The sequence below is a fragment of the Oncorhynchus kisutch genome, unplaced genomic scaffold (assembly GCF_002021735.2).
Source record: "Oncorhynchus kisutch isolate 150728-3 unplaced genomic scaffold, Okis_V2 scaffold1218, whole genome shotgun sequence".
NCBI lineage: Eukaryota > Metazoa > Chordata > Actinopteri > Salmoniformes > Salmonidae > Oncorhynchus > Oncorhynchus kisutch.
The window spans coordinates 1-10,871 of record NW_022263163.1 but is presented as its reverse complement, the minus strand read 5'-3'; the positions used below and the strand labels follow the sequence as shown (position 1 = coordinate 10,871).

Genomic DNA, 10,871 nt, shown 5'->3' with positions numbered 1-10,871 from the left:
CATTCTGTTAGAGAGATCTGTAGTCACATGGTCTATTAATATCATTCTGTTAGAGATCTGTAGTCACATGGTCTATTAATATCATTCTGTTAGATCTGTAGTCACATGGTCTATTAATATCATTCTGTTAGAGAGATCTGTAGTCACATGGTCTATTAATATCATTCTGTTAGAGAGATCTGTAGTCACATGGTCTATTAATATCATTCTGTTAGAGATCTGTAGTCACATGGTCTATTAATATCATTCTGTTAGAGAGATCTGTAGTCACATGGTCTATTAATATCATTCTGTTAGAGAGATCTGTAGTCACATGGTCTATTAATATCATTCTGTTAGAGAGATCTGTAGTCACATGGTCTATTAATATCATTCTGTTAGATCTGTAGTCACATGGTCTATTAATATCATTCTGTTAGAGATCTGTAGTCACATGGTCTATTAATATCATTCTGTTAGAGATCTGTAGTCACATGGTCTATTAATATCATTCTGTTAGAGATCTGTAGTCACATGGTCTATTAATATCATTCTGTTAGAGATCTGTAGTCACATGGTATATTAATATCATTCTGTTAGAGATCTGTAGTCACATGGTCTATTAATATAATTCTGTTAGATCTGTAGTCACATGGTCTATTAATATCATTCTGTTAGAGATCTGTAGTCACATGGTATATTAATATCATTCTGTTAGAGATCTGTAGTCACATGGTCTATTAATATAATTCTGTTAGATCTGTAGTCACATGGTCTATTAATATCATTCTGTTAGATCTGTAGTCACATGGTCTATTAATATCATTCTGTTAGATCTGTAGTCACATGGTCTATTAATATCATTCTGGGGCATTAGAGGGGCGTGTCCTTACAGGTGTTTACCTGGTGTTGTCTCGACAACTGGCACAAGGTAATTTGAGATAATACAAAGTTTAGATTCTTTGAGGTAAGAGACCCAGAAGGGAGGGAGGGTGACCTCACATACTTACTATGGCACCAGTCTAGGATGTGTGTAGACTACATGTGATGGTTCACCTGATAGAGTCTAGGAGGTGTGTAGTCTACATGTGATGGTTCACCTGATAGAGGATGTGTATAGACTACATGTGATGGTTCACCTGATAGAGGATGTGTGTAGACTACATGTGTTGGTTCACCTGATAGAGTCTAGGATGTGTGTAGACTACATGTGATGGTTCACCTGATAGAGAGAAGGACTGGAGCACACAGCTATAGGAATATTAGGTGAGTGTTTAGTTGACTTGCTGCATGGCTTTACACACACACACACACACACACATACACACACACACACCCTGAAACACCACACCACAGTCCTCATTCAGTAATAGTGTTTTCCATAACGTCCTCAGGGTGGAGTGATAACATTACTAGTTGTGAGAGTCTCCTTTTCCCCGGCTGAGCTGAGATGGACGTGTGTCTGAGTAAGTTCTGAACTTTCCTTGACTTCCTTATTTCCTCATATTAAACAATACTAAAGATTGAGAAATCACTAAATATCCTGTTGTAGTGCCTTGCTCAGGCCAAACTCCACCGTGGAGAATGTTACATAACAGAACAAAACTCCAATAACTACATTTCCTTCCTCACCAGCCAGTCCCACTGGGGGAGAACCCAGAGGAGTATCAGCAAAGGATCATGGGAGCTAGAGTCCAGAGACAAGTGCTGACTTCCTACAAAGAGGAGCTGGTCAGAGCTGGACAGAGTACTCCTGTGTTTCAGAGACCTACAGTGGGTGAGTGACTCATCATAAAGCCACATACTACATTCCATATTGGCCCCTATATATCTGAAAGTAGCCTAGTGGTTAGAGCGTTGGACTAGTAACTCTATATATCTGAAGGTAGCCTAGTGGTTAGAGCGTTGGACTAGTAACTGGAAGGTTGCAAGTTCAAACCCCTGAGCTGACAAGGTACAAATATATATATATCTGATGTGATTTAGTTCTGTAATGGTTTGGTTAGTATTTAGTCAGGATAATCTGATCCTAGCACAGCCATTAGGACCTGTATTAAAGCTACACTGTAGTTCCACCTTACTCTTTAATGGTTTGGTTAGTATTTAGTCAGGTAATCTGATCCTAGGACAGCCATTAGGACCTGTATTACAGTTGTACTGTAGTTCCACCTTACTCTTTGAAAACATACAGTATGTGAACATTTCCACACCTTGATTGCCTCTATCCATTTCTGCCAGGCCCCTTCATAGGTCAAAAACACTCAACTGAACTATTCTGATGCATGTAGATGGAAGGACTTTGGTGATGGATCATGTATCTTGATGCAATTATCAAACTTTAATTATGAATCATTTGGAAGTGAATAAAAGCCCAATAAAGAGATAAGAAACAGAGAACATATTGATTATTTTCATATTCATCACCAGTGTTAACCTACGGTACTTCTGTGAAGTCAGTCCTGATATGGGTCTGAACCTGTTACTCATAAAGGGATTAAAATAGAGATTCATCCAGAAATCTCTTTCCCTGATTTCATCTGACCAAGTATTCAGATATTGTGTGACAGTAGTTATGTCCAGGCCAATGAAAGACCTTCATCCTACCCTGTAAAATCCTTACAAATAACAGCAACATGACCAGTGTTTAAGTTGTAAATGGGGAGGTGCCAGAACAAACAAATGACCTGAGAGGCTCTGAGGTACCGGAACAGATTCATATATTTCTTTCTTTATAATACAGTTTTTCTCAGTCGCTTTAGTGCATTTTCACATCATCCCTAACATGTGCAACATAATAAGTGCATTTCTCAGAACAATTTGTACAAACTGCAATATACAATAGATATGTTTCTAAAGCTAGTCAGTCACTAAAAATCCTTAGTACATCTCTCAAAAGTAAATATCCATGCCAATGATCATGTCAGTGTCATCAGAATGATAAGTCATTTAGTCATTGTTCACAAACAAGGTCGTCAAAATGTTTAGGCATGTTGTCAATGTAACTGTGTACTTTGACAGTATTACCTGATGTAAACTTAGGCTACAGTTTGGATGACAGTTACTGTATTGAAAATGCACACGGCTGCACTTCTATGGCATATATCAATTTCAACAGTACTATTTACATATTACTGTATGTGGGTTATTGATTGAAAGAGACTGGACAACCCAAGGGGCACAAAGGAAAAAAAAACAAATTAGAAAGAAACACAGGAAACCACCCCTAAGGCACAACTCTGCCCGCAGCACTGTTGTGATGTCTCTACACATCCAGACGTTCCTGTCTGTCGGCCCACATATTCTCATCCACATCACACCGGATATTTTCCCTTCCAATGCAACGTGGAAAGAATCTTTTGGAATGCCTTATCCATCCTCTGCAGACATCTACTGTGATGTCCTCACATGCTGCATCCATTGCAGCCATTTCTTGCAGGTCAAGAAATGCACCAAAGCGACTGAGAAAAACTGTAAAGCATCGCATGCACATCATAGCATTAGAGTAGAGACATAGAGCATTAGAGTAGAGGCATAGAGTATTAGAGTAGAGGCATAGAGTATTAGAGTAGAGACATAGAGTAGAGACATAGAGCATTAGAGTAGAGGCACAGAGCATTAGAGTAGAGGCATAGAGCATTAGAGTAGAGACATAGAGCATTAGAGTAGAGGCATAGAGCATTAGAGTAGAGACATAGAGTATTAGAGTAGAGACATAGAGCATTAGAGTAGAGGCATAGAGCATTAGAGTAGAGACATAGAGCATTAGAGTAGAGGCATAGAGCATTAGAGTAGAGACATAGAGCATTAGAGTAGAGGCATAGAGCATTAGAGTAGAGGCATAGAGCATTAGAGTAGAGACATAGAGTATTAGAGTAGAGACATAGAGCATTAGAGTAGAGACATAGAGCATTAGAGTAGAGACATAGAGCATTAGAGTAGAGACATAGAGCATTAGAGTAGAGGCATAGAGCATTAGAGTAGAGACATAGAGCATTAGAGTAGAGACATAGAGCATTAGAGTAGAGACATAGAGCATTAGAGTAGAGACATAGAGCATTAGAGTAGAGACATAGAGCATTAGAGTAGAGACATAGAGCATTAGAGTAGAGACATAGAGCATTAGAGTAGAGACATAGAGTAGAGACATAGAGCATTAGAGTAGAGGCATAGAGCATTAGAGTAGAGGCATAGAGCAGAGGCATAGAGCATTAGAGTAGAGGCATAGAGCATTAGAGTAGAGACATAGAGCATTAGAGTAGAGACATAGAGTAGAGACATAGAGCATTAGAGTAGAGGCATAGAGCATTAGAGTAGAGACATAGAGTATTAGAGTAGAGACATAGAGTATTAGAGTAGAGACATAGAGTATTAGAGTAGAGGCATAGAGCATTAGAGTAGAGACATAGAGAATTAGAGTAGAGACACTTACAGAAGTTGCTCTTGTGGTTTTATTTTTACTTGGGTCCGGGAAGAATTGCCTTTTATAAACACATTTCATGCAATTCTACCTAATTTTGTATAACTGGAGACGAGCAGAATATTTTTAAATTCTGCACAAATGATCTAAATGACAGGCTACTTTGACACTGGCAAACTGAGATCAATACAAAAACACTTGTCTTGAATATATCAATAACCTGGGCCTAGGTGTGACATATTGTACAATATGAGGAGGAAGTTATAGTCCTAGAAAACAGTGGAGGCTGCTGAGGGGAGGACGGCTCATAATAATGGCTGGAACGGAGTCAATGGAATGGCATCAAACACATGGAAACCATGGAAACCATGTGTTTGATACCGTTCCACTGATTCCGCTCCAGCCATTAACACAAGCCTGTCCTCCACAATTTAAGGTGCCACCAACCTCCTGAGCTAGAAAAGCTTTCCACTTTCACTGACTCACCCAATGATCCACAGCTCACTCATTGGCGATGGCCAATACTCTCTTGCCAAAAGTCTATCTCTTTTGTATTACTTTGCAAAACAATGTTTGCTCATTAGGTCTACTTGGAAGTTTATACAATATTTTGTTAGCCTACAGACAGATTACAGTCTTCTATTTTAAGCAGGAGACATTTGCTTTCCAACCTGTGTTTTCCTGCGAGTGTAGCCTATTTGAAATATTGGGAAAGGTTTGATCTGGCTGCATGCTGTTCACTGACAGATTTGCCGTGCGTTCCTGGGTTAGGTCTATATACCTTATGATTGGGCTACACAAACACAATCCACAGCTAGTCTATTGCTTAAAGAAGCTATTGTTCCTCTGTGGCTAAATAATAGACCTACTCCTGGTGTTGTATTCAGTATAATTGAATTTCTTTCTGAACAGACAGCAGTAATTTTATAACTTCGGCAAATGCATTTAAATTAATCAGGGGTGCTGCTCCTTCAGCACTTTCCCGCGGTATGATTCTATAAGTGTATACATTATGAAGTGCAACCGTTAAGAGATGAGAGTTGCGTGTCAATTAGAGCAGAGAGAGGGAGCGAGATCATAGATCGAGTGAATCTCATTCTAGTTCTGAAATACAGGCGCGCGTCTCTCTCGCACCGCAGACCATAAAACCGGACCGGACCAACACGAATGAATTCTAAGAATATCAGGCGCGGACTGAAAATCTACGTTTTACAATGACTTTTTTTTTTTAGGGGGCAGCAGAATTAGGTATTGAGTGCATAACTCAAATGAACTCTGGTTGCTTTCATTATAATTTTTACATTACAAACAGTGATTTTCTTTCTCAGGTAGATGTACCGGATCCGGCTCAAATTAAGCACTGTGCATGTCTAGATCAACCAAATATACACGATCAAAGAATAATTTATGTACACAAAAATAGTGAGCCCCAACTGGGGCACGAACCCAGGGACTGTCCACCCAACACCAAAAGGCTAATATCAGGTCACTACAAATGTTGTTATTGTTGTTGCCTTTATGTGTAACAGAATCAGTAAATCCTGCAAGAATTATATTTCACCAGAAATGACGTGGTAGCAAATGGCATAAGAGTGGAAATCCCCTCTACTCCAAGACACAGAGCAGCCAGACTCTTTTTCAATAAACTATCAGTAATTCATGCTTCGCTAAACTGAACCAATACGCCTACATCTAGTTGCACACGATTGACCAAGTTTCAAAAAATCACACCAAATGCAGGTACGTGGTTGTTTCATAATGATCGCTAATAACATTTTCTATTGAATAACATTTCCATTATTTCGTCGAAGAAACTGTCAGATCCTGAAATGTAACTTCCGTATTTTTATTTTGTACGCTAAAAATTCGTCTAAAAGTTTGCATTGACAAAGACATGACAACGCGATCATACTAAGATAAATATTAAAACGTGTAAGTGTTTCCGGGTGAATTTACTTTTATTTGCCGGTTTTCAAAGTATTTGACAAAGACCATACAGTATGAAGCTATTCAAACTGATGACGTCATCTGTTCTAACGCGAACTGCGCATGTGCGGACCGTCAAATCAAAGGCAGGACTACAATATAAAGTTTTTTCGAAAATGAAAACGTGTCAGTTTTTACTTTCAGAGGTTGGAGTAATACCATGTTCAACTATTTAAGACATTGGCTCCAATCTAGCTTGTGCCTTTAGATTTCGAGAAAGTTAACAACTTCGGAAGAATCTTTCACTTCTCTAATTGACTTCTGAAACCCCGGGCTGGTCTGTTTGGTGTGTATCGCAATCTTTCCTGGAAGTCTCGTCTTGCACCTCTGGGTTTCGAAACTGTATTTGACTGCCAAGAAGAAGCGCGAAGCCGAAAAGTTACATCCGTTTATTTAGAACTACAAACATGAACTACAACTCCCACCAGCTGTATAATGTCTCTCTTTCCACAGTTTGCCGGTCTAAAACAACTTTCTTTTTGCATTTTCTAAATTTACATTCATTCAGAACCCCCCCACCCAATATGATATATATATATATTGGTCAACTCTAGCCACTTTAATAATGGAAAAATGTATGTAATAAATGTATCACTAGCCACTTTAAACAATTCCACTAATGTTTACATACCCTACATTACTCATCTCATATGTATATACTGTACTCTATACCCTCTACTGCATCTTGCCTATGTCGTTCTGTACCATCACTCATTCATATATCTTTATGTACATATTCTTTATCCCTTTAAACTTGTGTGTATAAGGTAGTTGTTGTGAAATTGAAGCACAAGCATTTCGCTACACTCACATTAACATCTGCTAACCATGTGTATGTGACAAATACATGTAGATTTGATTTGATATTAAATGACTGCGTTTTAAAAGAATTAAGGTCATGTTCCATTGGTCAGACATTACTGACACCTGCCAGATCTCACAACGGCTGGATAGCTATTTTATATATCACCCAACCACATCATATGTTATAGCAGTCTGGTGCCCAACGGCACAGCTGATGATATGCCACTCACCCATTGGTTGATGAATGCAACCGCTGAGCAGGGGAACACGACCTTTAGGATATGATACTGACGTAAAGCGAAAGGTTCATTTCACAGGTTATTGACATGTGAATCCCAACACAGAGTTGAATTGTTTAGTGCAATATATATATATATATAAACTAATTTGGCCAATTTTTTTTAATGAAAGATGGCGCTGCCGCTGCCCAGCAGCCCGGCACTGGACCTGATCGGTAATGACAGCCTGCAGGACTGGGAAGTGATTGGTGGAGGGGGATTCGGACAGATCCACAAGGCCAGGCATATAAAGTGGAGGTTCGATGTGGCCATCAAGTTGCTGCATTATGATGATGGGTAAATATGACCATCCCACAGCCGTGCATAAGACAATATGTTCATTCTGTTTGCTCCAGTCACAATCTCTAAATAAGGGCCCTGGCCAATATGAAGAAAAAAAAACTAATTGAACTGCATTACATTTAAAATAAATATATATATATATATACTACCGTTCAAATGTTTGGGGTCACTTAGAAATGTCCTTGTTTTTGAAAGAACAGCACATTTCTTTGTCCATTAAAATACCCTCAAATTGATCAGAAATACAGTGTAGACATTGTTAATGTTGTAAATTACTATTGTAGCTGGAAACAGCAGATTTTTTATGGAATATCTACAGAGGCGTACAGAGGCCCATTATCAGCAACCATCACTCCTGTGTTCCAATGGCACATTGTGTTAGCTAATCCAAGTTGATCATTTTAAAAGGCTAATTGATCATTAGAAAACCCTTTTGCAATTATGTTAGCACAGCTGAAAACTGTTGTTCTGATTAAAGAAGCAATAAAACTGGCCTTCTTTAGACTAGTTGAGTATCTGGAGCATCAGCATTTGTGGGTTCGATTAGGCATTTACAACATTAACAATGTCTGCACTGTATTTCTGATCAATTTGATGTTATTTTAACTGACAAAAAATATGCTGTTCTTTCAAAAACAAGGACATTTCTAAGTGACGCCAAACTGTTGAACGGTAGTTTATACGTTTTAATGATGTCAACCATTTTGATTAAAGGTGCAGTCTGTCATTTATTTCTGGTTTAAAGTGCTGCCCCTACAGTCTTTAAAAAAAAATGTTGTTGTTGTTGTTGCTCTTAGGTCAAATGTATTTATGTCAAGGTACCACTGGGGGAAGTAAAGGTTTTGTTAAGGTTCTAGTCCATGTGTCAAACTCATTCCACAGAGGGCCGAGTGTCTGCGGGTTTTCCCTCCTCCCTTGTACTTGATTGATCAATTAAGGTCACTAATTAGTAAAGCACTCCCCACACCTGGTGGTCTAGGTCTTAATTGAAAGGACAAAAAAACTGCAGACACTAGGCCCTCCATGGAATGAGTTTGACACCCCTGCTCTAGTTCATGAGCCAGGGGGGTCGGACTGGCTCACTTGGGGTGACGATGTCTCTGAGATTTTTGTTGAAGGTCTAATTCCCTCAAGTTTGAAAATGTGTGACAGCAGTTTAGCAATGGGAGCTTTTCTCTGTGTTATCACTCTTTTATTCATCCATCCCATCCATTTTCCCCATCGGGATTTTACCCTATGACAAACCATGCCAGCATACAAGAAGTTACTGATCACGTATTCCCTCTTCGTTGGAAAGCTAACATTCACAGCTATCCGTCAGACACATTTTCAGAATGTTCAGGTCAAAAGAAATGTTACCGTTGACCTCTAGGGTACACATCAGAATGACCTGTATAAATTGCTTTAACAAGAAAACCCTCATCATACAAGTAGTTCTAAAAGATCATGAAATGACCTTTCAACTTATATGTAATATAACCTACTTTGAAAATACCAGCTACAACTATTAAAACATTGGGAAAATGGCAGCATTGACATTCCACGAAGAGAAGAAGCTATGCTTTGTATTGTAGCTGTGGTGGTAGAGGCACCGCATTTCACACAGACAGCTAGAACAGGCTTTTAAAAACATCTGTAGATGCAGGGCTGAAGGGTCAGTCTAGAATATGTGGAAGGGGTGAACCTACACTCTTAAAAATAAGGTTACGGTTAGGGTACAGTATTTCCCCCCCCTGGGGTACAGAAAGATATCAGGGACTCTGTTTTACTCTCTCCGGATATACCGTCCCTGTCCATTCAGCCAGCGGGGTTCTCCGTCCATCATACAGACAGGAAGGAAGAACCCTCTGGGGAAAAAGAATAGGAGGTGTTTGTTTCATGATTAAGTCACCGTAGTAACGTACAAGAAGTCAAGTCCTTTTGTTCTCTCGATCTGAAATACCTCACCATCAAACGGCGCCTGTGTTATCCTCCCATCCCCCACACACACACACCCCACTGCGACGGAATCCAATAAGACCTCATTGAGTTGTTTGGCGGCCATATATCTGTCGGGTTATTGTGTCCATCCTGTGATGGCCCTGTATCTACAAATCTTTTTTAAAACCATGTTCTAGCTGTGTGTGTGACATGTGGTGCCTCTATCAACAAAGTGTACAATCCACAAACATAGCGTCCCTTCTTCGTGGAATTCTATGGCTAAACTTCCAACAGTCTAACGTCAATGGCACAATATGGCTGATTTTAAACAATAGTTGTAGCTGGTCCTTTCAAAGTGGGTTATGTTATATATCATTAGAAAGGTCATTTCATGACCTTTCAGAACCACTCGTCAAACAAAGTTCAAATGTATGTTTCTTCTTTAAAGCAATTTATAAAGTTAATTCTAATATTTAACCTAAAGTTATGTTGACCTGAACCTTTCCCAAAAATGAGTCTGATGGATAGCTGTGACTCTAAAGGGTGTGCAGTATGTGATAAATAACTTGTTGGCTTGGCTCATGGACTATAATCCCTGTCTTTATCCCCCCCCCCACAAACACACACACACCTCATTCCAGCTCTAGCACGTCCCTGCTTAAGGAGGTAAAGAATATGCAGAAGGGAGGGAGCCCCCATGTGGTGAGGATTCTGGGGGTGTACCAGGGGTGCCCTCCCTCTCCAGGTAGAGGCCTCTCCACCCAGCTGGGTATTGTGATGGAGTTAATGAACATAGGCTCCCTGGCCACCCTCCAGGCCAGCCTCTCTGGCCCCCACCCTGGCCCCTGGCCTTCCGCCTGGCCCACCAGATCGCTCTGGAATTAACTTCCTTCACAACCTTCCTCAGCCACTTCTGCATCGCGACCTGAAGCCCAATAACGTGCTGCTGGATGACAACCTTAATGCAAAGGCAAGTCCCAAGATCCTGAGTCTCTACTAGTGGTGAGATACGTCTGAACTATATGCAGTCATCACTACCCCACGGGCAGTACACATGTTTACTGAACATGTCTATTTCTGTTTAGTCTATGTTAAGCCCATCTCTCTCTCTCTCTCTCTCTCTCTCTCTCTCTCTCTCTCTCTCTCTCTCTCTCTCTCTCTCTCTCTCTCTTCTCTCTCTCTCT

At 40.0% G+C, this 10,871-nt stretch overlaps 1 protein-coding gene across 1 annotated transcript; it reads left to right on the top strand.

Annotated features, from left to right (window-relative positions):
- The first annotated feature begins 5,975 nt into the window (after positions 1 to 5,975).
- On the top strand, positions 5,976 to 10,572 carry LOC116365345 (receptor-interacting serine/threonine-protein kinase 4-like). Its single transcript, XM_031817970.1, has 3 exons — positions 5,976 to 6,136; positions 7,598 to 7,761; positions 10,329 to 10,572. Exons 1-3 carry the CDS (start codon positions 6,131 to 6,133, stop codon positions 10,570 to 10,572), a joined length of 414 nt encoding a protein of 137 aa, XP_031673830.1. The 5' UTR covers positions 5,976 to 6,130.
- The last annotated feature ends 299 nt before the right edge of the window (positions 10,573 to 10,871 follow it).